Source organism: Nerophis ophidion, linkage group LG17 (genome assembly GCF_033978795.1).
Source record: "Nerophis ophidion isolate RoL-2023_Sa linkage group LG17, RoL_Noph_v1.0, whole genome shotgun sequence".
Taxonomy (NCBI): Eukaryota; Metazoa; Chordata; class Actinopteri; order Syngnathiformes; family Syngnathidae; genus Nerophis; species Nerophis ophidion.
Window position 1 is genome coordinate 44,815,640 of NC_084627.1, and position 27,868 is coordinate 44,843,507.

At 41.4% G+C, this 27,868-nt stretch overlaps 1 protein-coding gene across 2 annotated transcripts; it reads right to left on the minus strand.

The window, feature by feature from the left end:
* Nucleotides 1-620: 620 nt before the first annotated feature.
* On the minus strand, nt 621-27,218 carry entpd2b (ectonucleoside triphosphate diphosphohydrolase 2b). 2 transcript variants are annotated; one of them, XM_061877028.1, is made up of 9 exons: nt 26,635-27,218; nt 24,550-24,667; nt 21,913-22,063; nt 17,690-17,849; nt 9,308-9,535; nt 8,923-9,192; nt 6,700-6,819; nt 4,800-4,934; nt 621-3,058 (listed from the first exon to the last, which is right to left on the minus strand). In XM_061877028.1, exons 1-9 carry the CDS (start codon nt 26,749-26,751, stop codon nt 2,852-2,854), a joined length of 1,506 nt encoding a protein of 501 aa, XP_061733012.1. In that variant the 5' UTR covers nt 26,752-27,218; the 3' UTR covers nt 621-2,851. The 2 variants fall into 2 exon arrangements, with proteins under 2 accessions (XP_061733012.1, XP_061733011.1); XM_061877027.1 differs by lacking the exon at nt 26,635-27,218 and having other exon boundaries at nt 24,550-25,208.
* Nucleotides 27,219-27,868: the final 650 nt, after the last annotated feature.

Sequence of the window (27,868 nt, forward strand, 5' to 3'; positions counted from 1 at the left end):
CTTTTTCAAAATTGAGGTTTTGTCCCGGAGAAATTGTATTTATAGTTGATCCAATTGGTATGATGAATCAAGTTTGAATTTACTTTTGTATGTTTTATGTTCATGTACACGCGTATATAATAGTTAATAATAATTTACTGCATTAAAATGACTACACATTAAAGCTGTAGCCTTTTATTCTGAAGGAAAGCGTCAAAACAGTTGCATACGACACTTCCTCTCGCCAATATTAATAATAATAATAATAAAAAGTTCACTGCACACTTGCTACTTGAATACGTACGTTTTATTAAAAAAGTAACACCACTGGACCTTGAGAGTAATGTTGAATATTACCATACTGTACATTCAAGTATAAACTGCTTTGTTATAGAATACTGTACATGGTTATTTTAGTAAACATCTTTACATCAATGTACTTTAACTATGGAGGGCCACATGAGACAAAATTAAATATATACATCTTTAAATATTTACCTAAATGTGTCATTCTTTATTTACATTTGTAATTTACAACATGAATGTGTTATTAAACGTGTCAATGTATTTATTATAAAATTTCATTTGATTATCGTTTAACAATTGATTTAATTATCCATCCATTTTTTCTTCATGCTTTAAATAAACATGTATGTAATAGTTTAATTCATAACACTATGTATTTATTTTAATTCATTAATCATGAAATAATCAAATATTGTTTTAAATTAAATTAAATGACACATTTAATTACATCTGGTTGCCTTTTTCAAAATTGAGGTTTTGTCTCGGAGAGATTGTATTCATAGTTGATCCAATTGGTATGATGAATCAAGTTTGAATTTACTGTTGTATGTTTTATGTTCATGTACACGCGTATATAATAGTTAATAACAATTTACTGCATTAAAATGACTACACTTTAAAGCTATAGCCTTTTATTCTGAAGGAAAGCATCAAAACAGTTGCATACGACACTTCCTCTTGCCAATAATAATAATAATAATAATAAAAAAATGTACTCTGCACACTTGCTACTTGAATATGTACGTTTTATTAAAAAAGTAACATCAATGGACCTTGAGAGTAATGTTGAATATTACCATACTGTACATTCAAGTATAAACTGCTTTGTTATAGAATACTGTACATTGTTATTTTTGTAAACATCTTTCCATCAATGTACTTTAACTATGGAGGGCCACATGAGACAAAATTAAATACATACATCTTTAAATATTTACCTAAATGTGTCATTCTTTATTTACATTTGTAATTTAAAACATGAATATGTATTTAAATGTGTCAATGTATTTAATATAAAATTTCATTTGATTATCGTTTAACAATTGATTTAATTATCCATCCATTTTTTCTTCATGCTTTAAATAAACATGATATATTACTCATGTATGTAATAGTTTAATTCATAACACTATGTATTTATTTTAATTTATTAATCAGGAAATAATTAAATATGGTTTTAAAATAATTTAAATGACACATTTATTAACACATGCACGTATTTTATTCTAATCTATGATAGACTCCAGCACCCCCTGCGACCCTATAAGGCAGTGGTTCTCAAATGGGGGCACGCGTACCCCTGGGGGTACTTAAAGGTATGCCAAGGGGTACGTGAGATTTTTTTTAAATATTCTAAAAATAGCAACAATTCAAAAATCCTTTATCAATATATTTATTGAATAATACTTCAACAAAATATGAATGTAAGTACATAAACTGTGAAAAGAAATGCAACACTGCAATATTCAGTGTTGACAGCTAGATTTTTGTGGACATGTTCCATAAATATTGATGTTAAAGATTTCTTTTTTTGGAAGAAATGTTTAGAATTAAGTTGATGAATCCAGATGGATCTCTATTACAATCCCCTAAGAGGGCACTTTAAGTTGATAATTACTTCTATGTGTAGAAATCTTTATTTATAATTGTATCACTTTTATTTTTCAACAAGTTTTGAGTTATTTTTATATCTTTTTTTCCCAATAGTTCAAGAAACACCACTACGAAAGAGCAATATTTTGCACTGTTAAACAATTTAATAAATCATAAACTGATGACATAGTGCTGTATTTTACTTCTTTATCTCTTTTTTTCAACCAAAAATGTTTTGCTCTGATTGAATTAAAAAAATGTTTCCAGGCGGTACATCGCTGAAAAAATGTTGAGAACCACTGCTATAAGGGACAAGCGGTAGAAAATTGGATGGATGGAAAGTGATTTAGTTAATGATTTTAACACTCATAAATTTTTTCCTCATTTGGCTCTCCATACGGAACTAGCTTTACATGATTTGTCCCAAAAAATAAGTGCTGCACATTTGAAAAAAAAATGATGAAAACAAATGATATTAAGGCTGAAGTTTCTTCAGGAATGTGACGCATGATGCCATCGATTTTGGCTTCTTGGCGCTAGGCTGACACTTCCACTCACTATGTTCAAATTCCTCCAATAAGTTTTTTTCTGGACTTTGTCAATTAATTTTCCGTAGCGGCATCACTGTAAAAGGGTGATTGGGCATAAATATGTATGTTATGTACACACCTGGTTATTTTTTGCTTGTATCGGCAAACCCTGCAGCAGAATGTGAATTCACAAATTCTACATTTCTAAAAAAAAAGAATAAAAGTACACATTTTGTTTCTGAGGTAAAAATGCCGGGTAATGTTATTAAACCTGAGTAGTCTTCCATTCATGTTCTCAAAACACATTCAATTTTAAGTGGAGTCCACCAGGGACTTTGTGTATAAGGAATGGGCAAAACTACCGCACATGAGGCGCAAACCTCACATTCACATTTAAATCCAGATTAGACGCCATCACGGAGTAATTGTGTGCGACAGCAGGACTAAATGGCGGCGTCCTGGCGTCCTCTCCTCTTCCACTCAAGTCCGACGAAGGCCACGATGGCGCCGAAGGGCAATACAGAAAATACAATCAGGGTCTGCCAAACTCCCGGCGGCAATGCCCTCCAAGTTCCAATTTTTTCTGACGGCAGCAAATTGCTCAAACTCAACATGTAACCCAGAGCCCATCCAACAGAAGTGTTGCCCGCCTGCAGAAATGGGAACAAAACACAACAACTGTGTTTCCTTTCAATGCTGAAATGAATGAATGAATGATCTTTATTGTCATTGTGCATGTACAGGTACAGGTACAGGTCCAAATAAATTTAGGTTGCTTCCCTAAGGTGCTTTGCATTTTTAAAAAAATGAAGAAACCACACAATATACAGAAACAACACAATATACAATATGGCTTAAGATATGGGTGTCAAACTCTGGCCCGCCGTGTAATTTAATTTGGCCCTTGAGGCAATATCAATTTAGCATTAGAGCTGGCCCGCCGGTGTTATACAGCGTCGGTGCCGCTGTAACACCGCATTCACCGCTAATACTCATACTTGCCAACCCTCCTAATTTTCCCGGTAGACTCCCGAAGTTCAGTGCCCCTCCCGAAAATCTCCCGGGGCAACCATTCTCCAGAATTTCTACCGATTTCCACCTGGACAACTATATTGGGGGCGTGCATTTAAGGCACTGCCTTTAGCGTTCTCTACAACCTGTCGTCACGTCCGCTTTTCCCTCCATACTAACAGCGTGTCTCGTAATATTTGTGGTTGTTACACACACGCTCAAGTGAATGCAAGGCATACTTGGTCAACAGCCATACAGGTCACACTGAGGGTGGCCATATAAACAACTAAAGCACTGTTACAAATATGCGCCACACTGTGAACCCACACCAAACAAGAATGACAAACACATTTCGGGTGAACATCCGCACCGTAACACAACAGAATAAATACCCAGGACCCCTTGCAGCAGCAAACTGGCCAATAATTAACGTTTTATTCATGCATTTTCTCTTGCTACTTCAAGGCTTGAATGTTTGGTTCATTCATTATTGTTATTTTATTTTGAAATTTATTATTAGCCTGTGTGAAAAAAATTATATTTACCTCAGAAGATTGCAAATAGAAAAAAAGGCATAACATTTTTATTTAAATTTTATTTGATATGCCATTGATAGGGCTTCACGGTGGCAGAGGGGTTAGTGCGTCTGCCTCACAATACGAAATTCCTGGAGTCCTGGGTTCAAATCCAGGCTAGGGATCTTTCTGTGTGGAGTTTGCATGTTCTCCCCGTGAATGCGTGGGTTCCCTCCGGGTACTCCGGCTTCCTCCCACTTCCAAAGACGTGCACCTGGGGATAGGTTGATTGGCAACACTAAATTGGCCCTAGTGTGTGAATGTGAGTGTGAATGTTGTCTGTCTATCTGTGTTGGCCCTGCGATGAGGTGGCGACTTGTCCAGGGTGTACCCCGCCTTCCGCCCGATTGTAGCTGAGATAGGCGCCAGCGCCCCCCGTGACCCCAAAAGGGAATAAGCGGTAGAATATGGATGGATGGATGCCATTGATATTTTTTTAATTATTATTATTATTTGAAACTGGATTTTGCATGTCACTAAAGTTATATAAGCCTTGCTTGTTCAGTATTTAATGCAAAACTTGTTTGGGTTCCGTATTAAAAAGGTTAATTTGTTCAACTTTGGCCCGCGGCTTTGTTCCGTTTAAAATTTTGGCCCACTCTGTATTTGAGTTTGACACCCCTAAAAAAACGAGACAATAAAACGTATAAAGTGACTGGTAAAACTGACTAGAGAGGAGTAATGCTGATTCCCAGTGTGCTGAGGGGTTGGGAGTCAATATTTCCTACCTCTTATGCTGTGCAGGCTTTTTATTGTGGATTAAATATGTAAATAAATATGGTAAATAAATGAGCAAACCTCTCACCTTCTTCTTGAAAGAAATGCGTGGGAAGGATGTGTCGTCAAAGCCGTATCCTCTGAGCAGAAGAATCTTGACGTAGACCGAGGAAGCGCAGTAGTCCCTCAGGCGAGGCGCTTGATCCGGAGCAAGATCTAGCATCTAAATGCATGTTGATAAATGGTATCAGCATGTTGGTGTACAACAAATTAACCAATGAAGAAATAATCACATCACAATCACATAATATAATAATACAATTGGCATGATCAGATATTTAAAAATATGCTTTTTTTTCCTGTTAAAAGTGAAAAAACGAATGCATTTACTAAAAAAAAAAAAAAAGTATTTTATTCAAACCCGTTTTTTCCAAGGTTACATAAAACGATGTAGCGGGCCAGAACTGGCCCCCCGGCCTTGAGTTTGACACGTGTGCTATATACATAACGATAGTATTAAAATCTCTATTTTCGCCCGAATTTACATCGATTCTTCTGTTCTAAATGTTTTATTTCTTCATTATACAGTGGGGCAAATAAGTATTTAGTCAGCCACCGATTGTGCAAGTTCTCCCACTTAAAATGATGACAGAGGTCTGTAATTTTCATCATAGGTACACTTCAACTGTGAGAGACAGAATGTGAAAAAAAAATCCAGGCTATCACATTGTAGGAATTTTTAAAAATGTATTTGTTAATTATGGTGGAAAATAAGTATTTGGTCAACCATTCAAAGCTCTCACTGATGGAAGGAGGTTTTGGCTCAAAATCTCACGATACATGGCCTCATTCATTCTTTCCTTAACACGGATCAATCGTCCTGTCCCCTAGCCAAAAAACAGCCCCAAAGCATGATGTTTCCACCCCCATGCTTCACAGTAGGCATGGTGTTCTTGGGATGCAACTCAGTATTCTTCTTCCTCCAAACACGACGAGTTGAGTTTATACCAAAAAGTTCTATTATGGTTTCATCTGACCACATGACATTCTCCCAATCCTCTGCTGTATCATCCATGTGCTGTCTGGCAAACTTCAAACGGGGCTGGACATGCACTGGCTTAAGCAGGGGGGACACGTCTGGCACTGCAGGATTTGATTCCCTGTCGGCGTAGTGTGTTGCTGATGGTAACCTTTGTTACTTTGGTCCCAGCTCTCTGAAGGTCATTCACCAGGTCCCCCCGTGTGGTTCTGGGATTTTTGCTCACCGTTTTCATGATCATGAAATCTTGCGTGGAGCCCCAGATCGAGCGAGATTATCAGTGGTCTTGTATGTCTTCCCTTTTCTGATAATTGCTCCCACAGTTGATTTTTTTCACACCAAGCTGCTTGCCTGTTGTAGATTCACTCTTCCCAGTCTGGTGCAGGTCTATGATTATTATCCTGGTGTCTTTTGACAGCTCTTTGGTCTTGGCCATAGTGGAGTTTGGAGTCTGACTGTTTGAGGCTGTAGACAGGTGTCTTTTTTTACAGATAACGAGTGGCGGACAGAAGACCTTCTTAAAGAAGAAGTTACAGGTCCGTGAGAGCCTGAGATATTCCTTGTTTGAAGTGACCAAATACTTATTTTCCACCATCCATCCATCCATCCATCTTCTTCCGCTTATCCGAGGTCGGGTCGCGGGGGCAGCAGCCTAAGCAGGGAAGCCCAGACTTCCCTCTCCCCACCATAATTTACAAATAAATTCTTTAAAATTCCTACAATGTGAATTCCTGGATTTTTTTTTCACATTCTGTCTCTCACAGTTGAAGTGTACCTATGATGAAAATTACAGACCTCGGTCATCATTTTAAGTGGGAGAACTTGCACAATCGGTGGCTGACTAAATACTTTTTTGCACCACTGTAAATCCTATTTTAACCAAAATGTGCCTCAAACTCATGCAGGCATGCACACACGACTGTAAAACATTAATGAGTCCGTACTTCACCTGAGCAAAACTCATGTTGCATATTGTTTGAGTTGCCTCCTCCATTTGTGCAGCCGTGCTGACCGGAATGCCCGTGACGCGCTGCAGGAAGGAGTGAATGTAGAAGAAGGCTGAAAATGCCTGTTCACACAGGAGAAAAAAAAAATGCAGGAATTACACAATGTACAAAACCCAAAAGCAGTGAAGTTGTCACGTTGTGTAAATGGTAAATAAAAAGAGAATACGATGATTTGCAAATCCTTTTCAATTTATATTCAATTGAATAAACTGCAAAGACAAGATACTTAATGTTCACACTGAGAAACCTCATTTAATTTTTGCAAATAACCATTAATTTAGAATTTAATGGCAGCAACACATTGCAAAAAAGTTGTCACAGGGGCATTTTTACCACTGTGTTACATGGCCTTTCCTTTTAACAACACTCAGTGAACAAGTGGAATTCTCTACCATTCTTGCTTGATGTACAGCTTAAGTTGTTCAACAGTCCAGGTGTGGTATTTTAGGCTCAATATTGCGCCACACATTTGCTCCAAAACACATTTAGTTGTTGTAACACGTGGCTCGGCATTGTCTTGCTGAAATAAGCAGGGGCGTCCATGATAACGTTGCTTGGATGACAACATATGTTGCTACAAAACCTGTATGAACCATTCAGCATTAATGGTGCCTTCACAGATGTGTAAGTTACCCATGCCTTGGGCACTAATACACCCCCATACCATCACAGATGTTGCCTTTTGAACTTTTTCTCTTCATTCCAAAAACAATTTGAAATGTGGACTTGTCAGACCACAGAACACTTTTCCACTTTGCATCAGTTCATCCAAGATTAGCTCGGGCCCAGCGAAGTCGGCGGCGTTTCTGGGTGTTGTTGATAAATGGCTTTCGCTTTGCAAAGTAGAGTTTTAACTTGCACTTACAGGGGGACGGCGTGGCGGAGTTGAGAGAGTGGCCGTGCCAGCAATCTGAGGGTTACAGGTTCAATCCCCACCTTCTACCATCCTAGTCACGTTCGTTGTGTCCTTGAGCAAGACACTGCACCCTTGCTCCTGATGGGTCCTGGTTAGCGCCTTGCATGGCAACTCCCACCAACAGTGTGTGAATGGGTGAATGTGGAAATACTGTCAAAGCGCTTTGGGCTCCTTAAAAAGGGGTAGAAAAGCGCTATACAAGTACAACCATTTACCATTTTACCATTTAGATGTAGCGATCAACTGTAGTTAATGACAGTGGTTTTCTGATATGTTCCTGATCCCATGTGGTGATATCCTTTACACACTGATGTCACTTTTTGATGCAGTACCGCCTAAAGGATTGAAGGTCAGGAGCATTCAATGTTGGTATTCAGCCTTGCTGCTTACGTGCAGTGATTTCTCCAGATTCTCTGAACCTTCTGATGATATTACAGACCATAGATGGTTAAATCCCTAAATCCCCTAAATGATTTGTGAGTTACCCATGCCCCCATATCATTACATATACTGGCTTTTGGACTTTGCGCCTTTAAAAATCCGGATGGTTCTTTTCCTCTTTGGTCCGGAGGACACGACATCCACAAGTTCCAAAAACAATTAGAAATGTGGACTCGTCAGACCACGGAACAGTTTTCCACTTTGCATCAGTCCATCTTAGATGAGCTCAGGCCCAGCGAAGCCGGCAGCGTTTCTGGGTGTTGTTGATAAATGGCTTTTATACCCAATCATGGCACGCGCCTGTTCCCAGTTAGCCTGTTCGCCTGTGGGATGTTCCAAATAAGTGTTTGATGAGCATTCCTCAACTTTCTCAGTCTTTTTTGCTACCCGTGCCAGTTTTTTTCAAACATGTTGAAGGCATCAAATTCCAAATGAGCTAATATTTGCTAAAAAATAATTTTTTTCAGTTCGAACGTTAAGTATCTTGTCTTTGCAGTCTATTCAATTGAATATAGGTTGAAAATAATTTGCAAATCAGTGTGTGAATGTGAGTGTGAATGTTGTCTGTCTATCTGTGTTGGCCCTGCGATGAGGTGGCGACTTGTCCAGGGTGTACCCCGCCTTCCGCCCGATCGTAGCTGAGATAGGCGTCAGCGCCCCCTGCCACCCCAGAAGGGAATAAGCGGTAGAAAGTGGATGGATGGATGTATTCTGTTTTTATTTACCATTTACAAAACTAGACAACTTCACTGGTTTTGGGTTTTGGAAAGTCACATGTTTCTCAGAGCGCCACGTGGAACATTCTTACCATATAACTGCCAGTCACATTGGGCTGGAAGACCTTGTCAAAGGAGCATTGAGAGAAAGGGCATCCGTCGAAGGAGAAGATCCCGGACACGTTGCCTTGGCATTGCTCATAATGCCCGCTGCCACGTACTGTCAAAGAGCCCTGGGTCTTGTAGGAGCTGGGTTTGTACTTGGCTGTGCACGGAGAGTTGAATACACCGTCCAGCTCTACGCTTACAGAGGAGTCTGCAGGATAGCACGGATGTGTGACGGACTCTGCATACCCCTGCGACTGAAAGAAGTGTTTCTTTACCAACCAGACTGGGTTTACAAGTAAAATGCAAGATCACATTGATAACATATTCAATTCTGTGAGGGGAAATAACCGCCCTAGTGGTTGGAACTACCTTGAAAATGTGGGCGAGGAGCCTCTTGAGGACCTGGTCCTGCCCGTAGCAGAGGAAGCTGTGCGTGTACAGAGAGTACTCCTGGCCGTACAGACGCAGCTTCATCATGTCCTTCTGCTGCTCCACCCTGTCTTTAGTCACAAATGTGATCTGTGTGGACGCGCCGCCGAAATCCAGAGCCCCAACTGTGGGCCTTCCTGAGCTGAGCCATCGTCCCACGAAGCCATACTGGAAACAGACAAGAAGTACTCTATATATTTGCTGCCTTCAGGAACTTTTAACAAATTACCACTCAGACAGTTATTTTCATGACTATTTACATTGTAGATCATGGGTGTCAAACTCTGGCCCGCTGTGTAATTTAATTTGGGCCTTGAGGCAATATCAATTTAGCATTAGAGCTGGCCGGCCGCTGTAACACCGCATTCAACGCTAATACTCATACTTGCCAACCCTAATTATTTTCCCGGTAGACCCCCGAAATTCAGTGCCCCTCCCGAAAATCTCCCGGGGCAACCATTCCCCCGAATTTATACCTATTTCCACCTGGACAACTATATTGGGGGCGTGCATTTAAGGCACTGCCTTTAGCGTTCTCTACAACCTGTCGTCACGTCCGCTTTTCCTCCTTACTAACAGCGTGTCACATAATATTTGTGGCTTTTACACACACGCACAAGTGAATGCAAGGCATACTTGGTCAACAGCCATACAGGTCACACTGAGGGTGGCCGTATAAACAACTTTAGGACTGTTACAAATATGCGCCACACTGTGAACCCACACCAAACAAGAATGACAAACACATTTCGGGTGAACATCCGCACCGTAATACAACAGAATAAATCCCTTGCAGCACTAACTCTTCCGGGAAACTTCCAGCAAACTGAGCAATAATTAACGTTTTATTCATGCATTTTCTCTTGCTACTTCAAGGCTTGAATGTTTGGTTCATTCATTATTGTTATTTTATTTTCAAATTTATTATTAACTTGTGGAAAACAATTGATATTTACCTCAGAAGATTGCAAATAGGAAAAAAGGCATAACATTTTTATTTAAATTTTATTTGATATGCCATTGATATTTATTTAATTATTATTATTATTATTTGAAACTGGATTTTGCATGTCACTAAAGTTATATAAGCCTTGCTTGTTCAATATTTAATGCAAAACTTGTTTGGGTCCCTATTAAAAAGGTTAATTTGATCAACATTGGCCCGCGGCTTTGTTCCGTTTAAAATTTTGGCCCACTCTGTATTTGAGTTTGACACCCCTGTTGTAGATCGTCACATCAAACCTATGAATGAACACACGTGGAGTTATGTACTTAACACAAAGAGTAAATAACTGAAAACATGTTTTTTATTGTAGTTTCTTCAAAATACAGTTTACATACATTTGTAAAGAACAAAATGTCGTGGCTGTCTTGAGTTTCCAATCGTTTCTACAACTCTTATTTTTTGTGATAGAGTGATTGGAGCACATACTTGTTGGTCAACAAAAAAACATTCATGAAGTGTGGTTCTTTTATGAATTTATTATGGCTCTACTGAAAATGTGCTGGGTCAAAAGTATACATACAGCTATGTTAATATTTGCGCACCATGAATTGATTAACGTGGGCCGTCCTTCAAAAACGTATTCGGGTGTTACCATTTAGTGGTCAATTGTACGGAATATGTACTGAACTGTGCAATCTACTAATAAAAGTATCAATCAATCAATGTCCCTCGCTTTTGGTAGCCATCCACAAGCTTCTGGTTGAATGTCTGATCACTCATCTTGACAAAATTGGTGCAGTTCAGCTAAATGTGTTGCTTTTTTGACATTGATTGATTGTTTTAAGTATTTATTTCAAACTTGCACAGTACAACAACGCATTTTTTTTTTTTACATTTTGGTAGAGACATTTATGCAAGGCTTGAAAAGGGGGTTTTAGTTAGAGGTACAGTTAAATATGTAATATTATTTACCTCTTTATTCATACATGAACTACTGAGCTTTCTTGTCTTTATCATTCCATACAATGATTAATTTATTAGTCCTATTTTAGTTTATTATTAATAATAGCTGGGAGAGACTCCAGAGACCCCGAAAGAGACAATCGGTAGAAAATGGATGGATGGATGGATATTTATCTCAAGTAGAAACTCATTTTAGCATGAACACACACATACATACACACATACATATATGAGTGCTGACTGGAACACCAACAAATAAGTAAATACATTTCTAAATAATACAACTAATAATATTTACACACTGATCGTGAGAAACCTTAATTTTTGTAGTGAAAACCATGCCTTTGTATCTCTTTTAAAACTGAACTATGCCTGGACATTCCTTCCAGTCCCATTCAAAGGACAGCCTGCACTGTGGTAGAAACGCCACTAGATGTCCTCAGTGAGTTACAAGCAGTTTGTCTTTGCACCCATTGTTGTCAGCAATTCTCAATATAGAACAGGGGTCGGGAACCTTTTTGGCTGAGAGAGCCAAGAAGCCAAATATTTTAAAATGTATTTCCCTAAGAGCCATATAATTTTTTTTTAACACTGAACACAACTAAACACGTGCATTTTTAAAGTAAGACCAACATTTCCAGAGTATAATAAGTCTTTTTCTTTGTAATAACATTGTTATTCTGAAGCTAACTGTGGAGGAGGCGTGGCCCGCGGGCCTGCAGCAAAGTGGAATGTTGCCAGGACCGGCCTCGAAATCAACGACAGGTGCGTAGACGGCCCACCTGGGCCTTTTTATCTAATCACCTGCCCCTCTGTTATAAGCAGCAGCCAGGAGGAGAGACAGGGTTGGGGCTGGAGCCAGAGCGCGAGTGAGGACGAAAGAGAAAAAGACAATTGCTGTAAAGCAACTGAGAGAAAAATTAAATAAAACAATATTGGAACCCTAAAACAGGCTCTTGGTGGTGTTAAGAACCCCCAGGAGGGCAAGCCCCACACTAACCAATAATAAATAAATTACTTCTTACCATTAACGCAACTTCTTGAACATAAAAATGCATGAGAATAATTTATATTTTGAACGTTGTTTTTAACACTGTGATTACAAGTGGAATTATTCATCAATTATCCTGTTAAGCAACGTCAGCTCAGATTTATCCGAGAGCCAGATGCAGTCATCAAAAGAGTCACATCTGGCTCTAGAGCCATAGGTTCCCTACCCCTGATATAGATCCATCTCGACCACTTGTCCCTCTCGTGGTCGCGGGGGCGGAATTAATATATTTTCAACGTCTTCTTTTTGTAATTTAAATGTTTTAAAGGCCTACTGAAAGCCACTACTACCGACCACGCAGTCTGATAGTTTATATATCAATGATGAAATATTAACATTGCAACACATGCCAATACGGCCTTTTTAGTTTACTAAATTGCAATTTAAAATTTTGCGCGAAGTATCTTGTTGAAAACGTTGCGGTATGATGACGTGTATGATGATGCGTGCGCGAGACGTCCCGGATTGTAGCGGACATTTTGGTCCAGCCCCGATCCCAGCTATAAGTCGTCTGCTTTAATCGCATAACTACACAGTATTCTGAACATCTGTGCTGCTGCATCTTTTGCAATTTGTTTAATTAATAATGGAGACGTCAAAGAAGAAAGACGTAGGTGGGAAGCGGTGTATTGCGGCTGCCTTTAGCAACACAAACACAGCCGGTGTTTCCTTGTTTACATTCCCGAAAGATGACGGTGACGCTTTACTATGGAACAGAGCGGTCAAGAGAACATAGTTCCCTATCACATGTCAACCGTCAGGTTTGGGTGAGAAAATGTTGGTAATAAGTCGGCTCTTACCGTAGACATGAGCAAAGAGCTTGTGTCGTTCCTCGTGCACCTGTCAAAGAGGCAGCTGCGGACTCTCTTGCCTCCTCCGACCGGCTGCCCCCGAACGTGGGATGCTTCCACCGTGGAGGAGGGGGGGAAAAAAATCTCAGCCCGGGCCGAACGGCTGCCTTCGCTTTGCCTCGTCGAGAAACGTGGCTTCCCTCAGAGACACTGGCGGTCACCACACCCCTCCGACTTTCAGGTACGACCATATAATCTCACTAAAACACTAGTAACACAATAAGCAGATATGGGATTTTCCAGAATTATCCTAGTAAATGTGTTTAATAACATCCAAATCGCTCCCACTGCCTTCATCTTTTATTTTCTTTCTAGTCCTTCACTCTCACTTTCCTCCTCCACAAATCTTTCATCCTCGCTCAAATAAATGGGAAAATCGTCGCTTTCTCGGTCCGAATCGCTCTCGCTGCTGGTGGCCATGATTGTAAACAATGTTCAGATGTGAGGAGCTCCACAACCCGTGACGTCACGCGCACATCGTCTGGTACTTCCGGTACAGGCAAGGCTTTTTTTATTAGCGACTAAATCCTTTCAGCAAAAATATGGCAATATCTCAAAATGATCAAGTATGACACATAGAAAGGACCTGCTGTCCCCGTTTAAATAAGAAAATCTCATTTCAGTAGGCCTTTAACAAGTGTTTTGACCGTTCTTCGGAGAACACTACAAAATACCAACAGTTTTTTTTTGCCGCCTTACACGTGACGTGACATCCGGTTGCAGGTGCGTAGGACAGAAGGTGCAACAAGGTGCAACACTTTGAAAAGTCAATTTTGGTGATCTTGGGTAATTTCCTAAATGTCGTGAAAAGTTCAACATACCACTTAAAAAAGTTAATGAATGTTCGCTTCCTCAAAGGGAAACAGGAAGTGTGTCTAATTAAGCGGTTGCAACCTAGCAACTCTGTAGCTTAAACTGATAATGACGTGTTTTTGAATAGATACTGAATTAAAAAAATATTTTAACATAACTACATTTATTTGTCATGTCATGTAGTGAGAGACAGAACAACTTTTTAAACATGTTCTATTTTTAAATTTTTACATTTACTTTTTTGGAATTTTGTCTTATCATTCGCAATCCATCCATCCATCCATTTCTACCGCTTTTTCCCTTTTGGGGTCGCGGGGGATGCTGGCGCTTATCTCAGCTACAATCGGGCGGAAGGCGGCGTACACCCTGGACAAGTCGCCACCTCATCGCAGGGCCAACACAGATAGACAACATTCACACTCACATTCACACACTAGGGCCAATTTAGTGTTGCCAATCAATCCTAATGTTTTATTTTTTAATTTACCCGAACTTGTAATAAAAAACCTCGCAAAAGTCAGCTAACACTGGAGGAAATTGGATTTGCTCTATCCCGCCTATAAAGCGCTCTAAAAAACACCCCCCAAAAAGGTTAAACTTATGTCGAAATTGCGATTAATTGTGATAATTACAATTCAAAAGCGGGATTAATCAAATAAAAATATTTCTGGGTTGACAGAACCAATACCCTATATTGCCAAAAGTATTTGGCCACCCATCTAAATGATGAGAATCAGGTGTCCCTAATCACTTGGCCCGGCCACAGGTGTATAAAATCAAGCACGTTGGCATGGAGACTGTTTCTACAAACATTTTTGAGAGAATGGCCCGCTCTCAGGAGCTCAGCTCCTATGATAGTTCCAGCGTGGAACTATCATAAGATGCCACCTGTGCAACAAATCCAGTTGTGAAATTTCCTCGCTCCTAAATGTTCCAAAGCCAACTGTCAGCTTTAAGAAAAGTTTGGGAACAACAGCAATTCAGTCACGTAAACTGAGTGGATAATGAAGTGCATAGTGCAAAGACTTCCTGCACATTCAGTTGCTACAGAGTTCCAAACTTCATGTGACCTTCCAATTAAAGTTTGGGAACAACAGCAACTCAGTCACGTAAACTGAGCGGATGCTGAAACGCATGGTGCAAAGACTTTCTGCACATTCAGTTGCTACAGAGTTCCAAACTTCATGTGACCTTCCAATTAAAGTTTGGGAACAACAGCAACTCAGTCACGTAAACTGAGTGGATGCTGAAACGCATAATGCAAAGACTTTCTGCACATTCAGTTGCTACAGAGTTCCAAACTTCATGTGACCTTCCAATTAAAGTTTGGGAACAACAGCAACTCAGTCACGTAAAATGAGTGGATGCTGAAGTGCATAGTGCAAAGACTTTCTGCACATTCAGTTGCTACAGAGTTCCAAACTTCATGTGACCTTCCAATTAAAGTTTGGGAACAACAGCAACTCAGCCACGTAAACTGAGCGGATGCTGAAACGCATAGTGCAAAGACTTTCTGCACATTCAGTTGCTACAGCGTTGCAAACTTCATGTGACCTTCCAATTCAAGTTTAGGAACAACAGCAACTCAGTCACGTAAACTGAGTGGATGCTGAAACGCATAGTGCAAATACTTTCTGCACATTCAGTTGCTACAGAGTTCCAAACTTCATGTGACCTTCCAATTAAAGTTTGGGAACAACAGCAACTCAATCACGTAAACTGAGTGGATGCTGAATTGCATAGTGGAAAGACTTTCTGCACATTCAGTTGCTACAGAGTTCCAAACTTCATGTGACCTTCCAATTAAAGTTTGGGAACAACAGCAACTCAATCACGTAAACGGAGTGGATGCTGAAGTGCATAGTGCAAAGACTTTCTGCACATTCAGTTGCTACAGAGTTTCAAACTTCTTGTGACCTTCCAATTAGCCCACGTACAGTATGCACTGAGCTTCATGGAATGGGTTTCCATAGCCGAGCAGCTGGATCTAAGCCATACATCACCAAGTCCAATGCAAAGCGTGGGATGCAGTGGTGTAAAAAAAAGTGCAGTTCCCCTTTAATGTCTCTTCTCTGAGACAAATATTTTGTTCTTTTGGCCAGGTTATTGTCATTTTGCCACTGTGGTTTCTGTTAAAATGGTAATTTATCATGTGAGTTAAGTTGAAGTTTACATTACAGTATATATTATGGTGTTTATTTATCAATCAATCAATGTTTACTTATATAGCCCTAAATCACTAGTGTCTCAAAGGGCTGCACAAACCACAACACAAACCACTACCACATCCTCGGTAGGCCCACATAAGGGCAAGGAAAACTCACACCCAGTGGAACGTCGGTGACAATGATGACTATGAGAACCTTAGAGAGGAGGAAATCAATGGATGTCGGGCGGGTCTAACATGATACTGTGAAAGTTCAATGCACAATGGATCCAAAACAGTCGCGAGAGTCCAGTCCAAAGCGGATCCAACACAGCAGCGAGAGTCCCATTCACAGCGGAGCCCGCAGGAAACCATCCCAAGCGGAGGCGGATCAGCAGCGCAGAGATGTCCCCAGCCGATACACAGGCGAGCAGTACATGGCCACCGGATCGGACCGGACCCCCTCCAAAAGGGAGAGTGGGACATAGAAGAAAAAGAAAAGAAACGGCAGATCAACTGGTCTAAAAAGGGAGTCTATTTAAAGGCTAAACTATACAAATGAGTTTTAAGGTGAGACTTAAATGCTTCTACTGATTGTGTCACTTCCTTTTATTTTATTTGTTTCCTGTGTTTTTTTCCCACCTTTTGTACATGGTACGCAATTTAAAAGAAATGTTAAAAAGCGTCCCTTTTTCATGACAAAGAAGAAGAAAAAAAAATTTACCCTGTGAGTTAAGTTGAAGTTTACATTACGGTATATATTATGGTGTTTATTTATCATTGTTATTGTGTCACTTCCTTTTATTTTATTTGTTTCCTGTGTTTTTTTTCCACCTTTTGTACATGGTACGCAATTTAAAAGAAATGTTAAAAAGCGTCCCTTTTTCATGCCCCCCGGGCATCGGGACAAATTATTAAGCGTTGACCGGTCCGCGGATACAAAAAGGTTGGGGACCACTGGTGTAAATAACGTCGCCCGCGTTCTTTGGAATGATGAATCTCGCTTTTCCATCTGGCAATCTGATGGACGAGTCTGGGTTTGGACGTTGCCAGGAGAACGCTACATTTCGGACTGCATTTTGGTGGAGGAGGAATTATGATGTGGGGTTGTGTTTCAGGAGTTGGGCTTGGCCCCTTAGTTCCAGTGAAAGGAACTTTGAATGCTGCAGGATAAATGAATAACTAAATGGGTTGTACTTTTATAGCGCTTTTCTACCTACTCAAAGCGCTTTGACACTACTTCCACATTTACCCATTCACACACACATTCACACACTGATGGAGGGAGCTGCCATGCAAGGCGCTAACCAGCACCCATCAGGAGCAAGGGTGAAGTGTCTTGCTCGGGACACAACGGACGTGACGAGGTTGGTACTAGGTGGGGATTGAACCAGGGACCCCCGGGTTGCGCACGCCGTCCCAATATCAAAACATTTTGGACAATTCCATGGGACGGCACTTCCAGTTCATATGCGAGTCAAGGCAGGTGGCCAAATACTTTTGGCAATATAGTGTACTTGTAATAGTGTGCAATACAAATACAAATTCTCACCTTGATGAAGTTCTCCAAGAGGTAATTGACGGTGACCCAGCCGAATGCGCCTTCCTCTTGACCGGACAGGATGGCAGCCCCCCGGAAACTGAACGGGTAGGACTGGATTTTCTTGCCTACTTCCAGCAGGATTTCGTCCGACTGCTCCGGATTTGAGATACTGCGGACGGTGAAAAACAGTCATGTCATCATCAAATTACCGTATATATACGTCGCACCGGCCGAAAATGTATAATGAAGAAGGAAAAAAACATGTATACGTCGCATTTTTGGGGGGAAATTTATTTGATAAAATCCAACACCAAGAATCGACATTTGAAAGGCAATTTGAAATAAATAAAAATAGTGAACAACAGGCTGAATAAGTGTACGTTATATGAGGCATAAATAACCAACTGAGAAGGTGCCTGGCATTTTAACCTAACATATTATGGTAAGAGTCATTCAAATAACACAGGGGTCGGGAACCTTTTTGGCAGAGAGAGCCAAGAAGCCAAATATTTTAAAATGTATTTCTGTGAGAGCCATATAATCATTTTTTTTAACACTGAACACAACTGCATTTTTAAGTAAGACCTACATTTCCAGAGTATAATAGGTGTCTCATTCTTTGTATTAACATTGTTATTATGACGCTAACTGTGGAGGGGGCGTGGCCTGCGGGCCTGCAGTGAAGCGGGGTGTTGCCAAGACTGGCCTTCGAAATCAGCCACAGGTGTGTAGATGGCCCACCTGGGCCTTGTTATCTAATCACATGTCGCTCTGTTATACCGTAAGCATCAGCCAGGAGGAGAGACAGGGTTGGAGCTGGAGCTAGAGCGCGAGCGAGAACGAAAGAGAAAAATACAATTGCTGGAAAGCAACTGAGAGACTTATTGAAAAATAAAACAATATTGTAACCCTGAAACAGGCTCTCATGTCAGTGCTTGGTGGTCTGAAGAACCCCCAGGAGGGCAAGCCCCACACTAACCAATAATAAATAAACAACTTCTTACCATTAACGCAACTTCTTAAACATAAAAAAGCATGAGAATGTATTATGTATTGAATGTTATTTTTAACACTGTGATTACAAGTGGAATTATTCATTACTTATCGTGTTAAGCAATGTCAGCTCAGATGTATCAGAGAGCCAGATGCAGTCATCAAAAGAGCCACATCTGGCTCGCGAGCCATAGGTTCCCTACCCCTGAAATAACAGAATCAGAATCAGACATACTTTATTAATCCCAGAGGAGAAATTAAAATTTTCAGCACAATCCAATTCAAGGTCAGACAAACATTACAGGGAGACAGAACAGGATCGCTGACCGGTCTGCCAACTTCCGGCGCCCCTTACAAAAAATGTTAGATGCAGGTAAACAAGTGGGGAGGAACAGGAGAAAAAAAAATAAAAGATTAAAATAAAATAAAAAAAAATCGGTCTAAGCCTGGGCCCCTGGAGAGGGGGTCCAGACTGAGGCCAAGGGAAAAAAAACAACTCATAGCCATAGTACACATCTATATATGTTATAATACTATAACATATAGAACATGCTATACATTTACCAAACAATCTGTCACTCCTAATCCGTAAATCCCATGAAATCTTCTTCCTCGATGTCGCTTCTAAACAACTCTGCCAACTCCAAAGGTATGCGCCGCTTCCTCTTGTCGTTTTCTGCCGCATATTTCACTACGTCCAGCTTGTAATCTGCAGTTCATGATTTCCTTTTCGGTGCCATTTTTGTTCAGCCCTTCTCAGTTTTTATAAGTTACCTTCAACGATGAAATGATCAATAGTAATAGCTACGGCAGTAGCATATAGCAGTTAGCATTCCATGACCCACAATGCACTTCTGCCATGACCCTCCCCCGCCGAATTCTTATTGTGTATGTGACGATTGCTGACATTTTCTTCGTCTCTTCCGCGAATGAGATAAATAATCCATCCATCTTCTTCCGCTTATCCGAGGTTGGGTCGCGGGGGCAACAGCCTAAGCAGGGAAACCCAGACTTCCCTCTCCCCAGCCACTTCGTCTAGCTCTTCCCGGGGGATCCCGAGGCGTTCCCAGGCCAGCCGGGAGACATAGTCTTCCCAACGTGTCCTGGGTCTTCCACGTGGCCTCCTACCGGTTGGACGTGCCCTAAACACCTCCCTAGGGAGGCGTTCGGGTGGCATCCTGACCAGATGCCCGAACCACCCCATCTGGCTCCTCTCCATGTGGAGGAGCAGCGGCTTTACTTTGAGTTCCTCCCGGATGGCAGAGCTTCTCACCCTATCTCTAAGGGAGAGACCCACCACCCGGAGGAGGAAACTCATTTCGGCCTCTTGTACCCGTGATCTTATCCTTTCGGTCATGACCCAAAGCTCATGACCATAGGTGAGGATGGGAACGTAGATCGACCGGTAAATTGAGAGCTTCGCCTTCCGGCTCAGCTCCTTCTTCACCACAACGGATCGGTACAACGTCCGCATTACTGAAGACGCCGCACCGATCCGCCTGTCGATCTCACGATCCACTCTTCCCCCACTCGTGAACAAGACTCCTAGGTACTTGAACTCCTCCACTTGGGGCAGGGTCTCCTCCCCAACCCGGAGATGGCATTCCACCCTTTTCCGGGCGAGAACCATGGACTCGGACTTGGAGGTGCTGATTCTCATTCCGGTCGCTTCACACTCGGCTGCGAACCGATCCAGTGAGAGCTGAAGATCCCGGTCAGATGAAGCCATCAGGACCACATCATCTGCAAAAAGCAGAGACCTAATCCCGCGGTCACCAAACCGGAACCCCTCAACGCCTTGACTGCCCCTAGAAATTCTGTCCATAAAAGTTATGAACAGAATCGGTGACAAAGGACAGCCTTGGCGGAGTCCAACCCTCACTGGAAATGTGTTCGACTTACTGCCGGCAATGCGGACCAAGCTCTGGCACTGATCATACAGGGAGTGGACCGCCACAATCAGACAGTCCGATACCCCATACTGCAGGGGTGCCCACACTTTTTCTGCAGGCGAGCTACTTTTCAAATGACCAACTCGAGGGGATCTACCTCATTTATATATATCATTTATATTTATTTATTTATGAAAGAGACATTTTTGTAAACAAGTTAAATGTGTTTAATGATAATACAAGCATGTGTAACACATATAGATGTCTTTCTTTCACGAAGACAAGAATATAAGTTGGTGTATTACCTGATTCCGATGACTTGCATTGATTGGAATCAGACAGTAATGATGATAACGCCCACATTTTCAAATGGAGGAGAAAAAAAGTTGTCCTTTCTGTACAATACCACATGAAAGTGGTTGGTTTTTGGCATCTAATTTATCCAGCTTCCATACACTTTACAAGAAAAACATTGGCGGCAAATTCCGTAGCTTGCTTGATTGACATTCACGGCACCCGAGGGTCTTGTGAGATGACGCTGGCTGCTGCCAGTTCATTATTATGAAAAAATGACAAAGAGGAAGGCGAGAAACACTTTTTATTTCAACAGACTTTCACGCTGTCCCTTCCGTCAAAACTCTAAAGGCCGACTGCACATTTCCTATCTTCACAATAAAAGCCCTGCTTCATGCTGCCTGCGCTAACAAAATAAGAGTCTCGGAAAGCTGGCGTGCACAAGTGATGTGCACGCCAGCTTTCTGAGGAATCGCTTGTGCACGTCAGATTTCCGAGACTCTGTATTTAGTTAGCGCAGGCAGCATGAAGCAGGGCTTTTACTGTGAAGATAGGAAATGTGCAGTCGGCCTTTAGAGTTTTGACGGAAGGTATGGCGCGAGAGTGTTGAAATAAAAAGTGTTTCTCGCCTCCCTCTCGGTCATATTTTCATAATAATGATCTTGCAGCAGCCAGCGTCATCTCACAAGACCCTCCGGTACCGTCAATGTCATTTAAGTGACGTCTTGGTGAAGATTGATGATCACTAATTTTTAGGTCTATTTTTTTTAAAAGCCTGGCTGGAGATCGACTGACACACCCCCCGCGGTCGACTGGTAGCTCGCGATCGACGTAATGGGCACCCCTGCCATACTCTCTAAGCACTCCCCACTCCCCACACACCAATATTTTCTGGTAATGTGTTGATAATTTCACACATAAGTCACTCCGGAGTATATGTCGCACCCCTGGCCAAACTATGGAAAAAACTGCGATTTATAATCCGAAAAATACGGTATATGCAAGCAAAAGCCCATGAAGTACCATCTGAAGCTGACACAAAGAATGACTCACTGCAGGAGCCTCATGCCAGCTGTGGCCCCCAGGTACACAGGTGTGACCGTGTGTCGATGCGCAGGCACGTCCTGGACTGCCTGGTCCAAGCACGCCTCCAGGCTCCATCCCACTGCTCCCTGCTGGCCTGCATAGCTGGAGATCCCACCTCCTTGCAGAAGAGTCAAGCATTGATTAGTCCTTCTTGACTAGAGTCATGATAGGCAAAAATGTGCACATTTTTGATTGAAGTTGGTAGATGATTTAAAGGCCTACTGAAATTTGATTTTCTTATTCAAACGGGGATAGCAGGTCCATTCTATGTGTCATACTTGATCATTTCGCCATATTGCCATATTTTTGCTGAAAGGATTTAGTAGAGAACATCGATGATAAAGTTCACAACTTTTGGTGCTGATAAAAAAGCCTCACCTTTACCGGAAGTCATGGACGATGACGTCACAAGGGTGAGGGCTCCTCACATCCTCACATTGTTTATAATGTAGCTTTTCGGACGGAGAAAACAACAATTTCCCTATTAATTTGAGCGAGGATGAAAGATTCGTGGCTGATGATATTGATAGCGAGGGAATAGAAAAAAAAATTAAAATTAAAATAAAATAAAAAGCGACGGCTCCGGGCGGCGGCGGTGTGAGCGTTTCTGATGTAATTAGACACATTTACTAGGATAATTCTGGAAGATCCCTTATCTGCTTATTGTTTTAATAGTGTTTTAGTGAGATTGTAAAGACATACATCGAGGTCGGATGGCTGCGGTGAACACACAGTGTCTCAGAGAGAAGCCGAGGAGCCAAGCCCACAGCTGCCTTTTAAACCAGTGGTCCCCAACCACTGGGCCGCAGAAGAATTTTTTTTATAAAAAAAAAAAAATATATATATATATATATTTCTTTTTATTAAATCAACATAAAAAAACACAATATACACTTACAAATAGTGCACCAACCACAAAAAACTATTTTTTTCTTGACAAAACGTCCCTTTTTCATGACAAAGAAGAAAAAGAAAAAAAAGAAAAAAAAAATGACCCAGCCCCCAAACCCCCACCCCACCCCCTCCGGGCCGCGGGACAAATTATTAAGCGTTGACCGGTCCGCGGATAGAAAAAGGTTGGGGACCACTGTTTTAAACAGCTACTGCAGGAGGACGAATAATCCATCGATGTCTCCGGTAAAATATATATCACAATTTCTCCATCCAAAAACATGCTGGTTGACGTAGAGAAACATGTTTGCTTGAGCGCTCTGTGTTAAAAACAAAGAAAACACCGGCTGTGTGTCGGTGCTAAAGACAGCTGCAATCCACCGCTTTCCACCAACTGCATTGTTCTTTATAGTCTCCATTATTAATTGAACCAATTGCAAAAGATTCAGCAACACAGATGTTCAAAATACTGTGCAATTATGCGATTAAAGCAGACGACTTTTAGCTGTGTGTGGTGCAGAGGCTATTATTTCCTTACAGTCCGTGACGTCACGTGTACGCGTCATCAATCCGCGACATTTTAAACAAGAAACTTGCGGGAAATTTAAAATTGCAATTTAGTAAACTAAAAAGGCCGTATTGGCATGTGTGGCAATGTTAATATTTCATCATTGATGTATAAACTATCAGACTGCGTGGTCGGTAGTAGTGGGTTTCAGTAGGCCTTTAACCCTTGTATTATATTGGAAAAAATGACATTGATTATGTTGCGGGTCGTTTTGACCCGTACTGTGTAAATGCACTCTAAACAGTCAAGAAAACAGGTTAAACCAATAACAATTTATTTTACGTTATATAAACATTTAGAAAAGTGACATACAATACATTTTTTATTCCAATTGTATTATGTTAAGGGTCAATTTGACCCATTTCAGTTTTTGTGTTGATCAAAGTACTGGTTGTCCTTTCTTTTTCTTGCTGAAGGCTGGTGACTTTTCCTCATCTAGGGTCATGAACTGGTGTGTAAATCTGGACACTTAGTTGTGTAGTGGAATGTTTGTGCAGAGTTTGTATAAAAAGATGATGTTGTGAGTCATTTTGACCCAGGCGCTTTAATGTGGGTAAATAGCTGTTCCGATCCAAAAATAAACACGTCTCCTTGATGTACTTTTTACTTTGATGTACAATTGTTTGTATTTCGATTGTCTCTGAGACCCAGAGCCAGGTGTGTGAAGAGAGGGAACTTTCTCACACTTGTCCTTGTCTCCTCAGATGTCATCCTTCAGGAGATCATTTTTGGTGAGTTTGTCAAAGAGATGACATGAGAGCAGTGAGAAGGACAAGTTTAAGAAAGTTCCCTCTCTTCACACACCTGGCTCTGTGTCTCAGAGGCAATCAAAATACAAACAATTGTACATCAAAGTAAAAAGCACATCAAAGAGACCTGTTTATTTTGGCTATTTACAAACATTAAAGCGTCTGGGTCAAAATGACCCGCAACATCATCTTTGTATACAAACTCTGCAAGACAAAGGGTCCAGATTTTACACACCAGTTCATGACCCTAGATGAGGAAAAGTCGCCAAATTTCAGCAAGAAAAAGAAAGGATAACCAGTACTTTGATAAACACACAAACTGAAATGGGTTAAATTGACCCTCAACATGTTTTTTTTTCCAATATGTAAACTACCAACTCAACTTGCTCAGCTTACCCTCCGCATGGCATTCACTGTGCTGGGTGACTACGCCGGTGCCATTTTGCTTGTCTGCAGGCCACTTGTACACGTACAAAGATGTGTGTGAGGATCCGGCATCCAGAACAATTCCGTACTGCAGGAGTAGAGAACACAGAGTAGTGATAACATAAAAGTGAGTACACCTCTCGCGATTGAGCAAGCTTTTTATTATATCTTGGCATGGGACGGTACCGATGTAACGGAGGAAATGTTTACACTGCAGGCCAATTTCTATATTTTTGTTCATATGTGACATGTACGTATGTGAATATTTCACGTCAGTGCCAATAATACAGTTATGTTTTTTAATGATGACCCTGCATCTTTCCACATGTGGCGATAACAGAGGTGGGTAGAGTACCCAAAAACTACAAAACCAGTGAAGTTGGCACATTGTGTAAATCAATCAATCAATCAATCAATCATCAATCAATGTTTGTTTATATAGCCCCAAATCACAAATGTCTCAAAGGACTGTACAAACCACTACGACTACGACATCCTCGGAAGAACCCACATAAGGGAAAGGAAAACTCACACCCAGTGGGACGCCAGGGACAATGATGACTATGAGAAACCTTGGAGAGGACCTCAAATGTGGGCACCTTAACACTGAACTTCTACCATGAATTGATTAATGTGGACCCCGAAAAACAAGTTGAAAAACTTACTATTTAGTGGTCAATTGTACGGAATATGTACTGTACTGTGCAATCTACTAATAAAGGTTTCAATCAATCAATCAAAACACTCTCACTGATGTTGTGGTTAATTATATAGTGTATAATTATATTATAGGATTGGAAGTAGCATGTATTTTGCCACATAATCTTTTAAAAGTGTTATTCTACTAAGGTTAAAGTGCATCAAGATTAGACCCACAAGGAGATGGGGTGTTAAAGCAGGGGTGTCAAACTCAAATACAGAGTGGGCCAAAATTTTAAACGGAACAAAGCCGCGGGCCAAGGTTGAACCAACTAACCTTTTAATGGGGACCCAAACAAGTTTTGCATTAAATATTGAACAAGCAAGGCTTATATAACTTTAGTGACATGCAAAATCCAGTTTCAAATAATAATAATAATAATAATTTAAAAAATATCAATGGCATATTAAATAAAATGTAAACAAAAATGTTATGCCTTTTTTTCTATTTGCAATCTTCTGAGGTAAATATCATTTTTTTCCACAGGCTAATAATAAATCTGAAAATAAAATAACAATAATGAATGAACCAAACATTCAAGCCTTGAAGTAGCAAGAGAAAATGCATGAATAAAACGTTAATTATTGGCCAGTTTGCTGGAAGTTCCCCGGAAGAGTTAATGCTACAAGGGGTTCTGGGTATTTGTTCTGTTGTGGATGTTCACCCGAAATGTGTTTGTCATTCTTGTTTGGTGTGGGTTCACAGTGTGGTGCATATTTGTAAAAGTGCTAAAGTTGTTTATACGGCCACCTTCAGTGTGACTTCTATGACTGTTGACCAAGTATGCCTTGCATTCACTTGTGCGTGTGTGTAAAAGCCACAAATATTATGTGACACGCTGTTAGTATGGAGGAAAAGCGGACGTGACGACAGGTTGTAGAGAACGCTAAAGGCAGTGCGTTAAATGCACGCCCCCAATATAGTTGTCCAGGTGGAAATCGGTAGAAATTCGGGAGAATGGTTGCCCTGGGAGATTTTCGGGAGGGGCACTGAACTCCGGGAGTCTACCGGGAAAATTAGGAGGGTTGGCAAGTATGAGTATTAGCGGTGAATGCGGTGTTACAGCGGCGGGCCAGCTCTAATGCTAAATTATATTGCCTCAAGGGCCAAATTAGATTGCACGGCGGGCCAGTTTTGGCCCGCGGGCCAGAGTTTGGCACCCATGTGTTAAAGGACAATGTTTAGACAGGTCAGCAGAATGAAGAGATTCTGCACAATTTTTCCCCTAGAGCTGCAGTTCTAGTCCGAGGCTCGCTGAAACAAATAAAGCTTTTTGTTCGACGATTCCTCTTGGCGTCTCCTCGACTCATCGCCCTTCACAAATATACAACAATCCAAAAAGGGGGTGGCCTTACCATGAACCCGGGCGCCTCGGGGATGTCTTTGCTTGGGAAAGTGAGGAGCACGACTGCGGCCGTGCCGATCAGCAGCAGCGCGAAGAGGACGGCAGGATGAGCTGCACAATGAGCCATGATGACCGGAGCATGAAGAGACTGTGACTGGAAGTTGAATTACAAACAAACGGCCTCCTCCACTCACGGTTAATATCCCACTGCAGGAAGAAAGTCCGGGCCGAATTTATGACCCTCCTAGAGTCTTAGCTCCAAGGCTACTGGTACTGTGGAGGCAACAATGTTTTAATTTGAGCCTGAGCTAATGTGGCGAGAAACCTGATGCAGTCTTGTTGTTTGGAATAGATAGAGCCAGAAATCCAGGTTTTTCTTGGTCTGAGAGAGACAAAGAACATCGTCATTCACTCATTTGAGGGAGACAATTGATGTCCTGGCAGGGATCCACATTGTAGGCGATTGGACTGAGGAATGGCAAGGCTGCTTGTTGCTTTTGTCCACTATTTGCATGTCAATGGATGCAGCCTCTAAGCTGGCTTGCAAATTGTTTCCTCTTTTGAATATAAAGTTAAGCTTGCACATGTTTCCACCAGAGGACCAGCGTGTGTTTTGTGCACTCCTTGTTATGGTTGCTGAAAGGGAGTTGACGGCACAGACACAAGGGGGCAATGTAGCTCTATGTTTTAGTACAATATATGTAATAATACACAATACTAAATATACTTAAACTAAGGAATGGAGTGTGTGACCAAAATCCAAGAGTGTGTGGTGTTAAACCATGTGTGTAATTAATTGTTGTGTATTACCGTGATGTTGGATGAAGAAGCAGACAAATCCAAAGAGGATAGGCAAAAGGGGTCCGTGACCCAGGTGAGGTCTGTGGGGCAGAGAGAGAGGCGTCAGAGTCCGTGTCCAGAGCGGGGGTCAAGGATCAAGGGACACATTCGAGATCCACGGCAATGGAAGGAAAACACTGCAGGCACATGGGTGAAGACAGGGGTCAAATCGAACACAGGGAGAGCATAAAGCTTGTCGGCTTACGGTTCACCATAGAGAAACTAAGTTCCCGCCCGGATCCTTGCGTCCACTGGTCCCTTAAGCAGCTCGCCCTCATCAATACCAAGTGTGCAAGTTGCAGATTGTCTGCATGACTGACGCTGCATGGGCGTGCTGCGCTCAGCACGGGCAGGTGCGTGTCCATTGCCAGCAGAGGTCCCGACAGCTCCGGTTGCCAAGGAAA

Coding starts and splice junctions, on each gene's coding strand:
- entpd2b (XM_061877027.1), bottom strand. CDS start 24,967: ATGTGCCAACTTCACTGGTTTTGTAGTTTTTGGGTACTCTACCCACCT. Junction 9,536..17,689: donor TCTTGGAGAACTTCATCAAG/GTGAGAATTTGT, acceptor GTCTGTTTCCAG/TATGGCTTCGTGGGACGATG. Junction 4,935..6,699: donor GCAACATGAGTTTTGCTCAG/GTGAAGTACGGA, acceptor ACATGCATTTAG/ATGCTAGATCTTGCTCCGGA.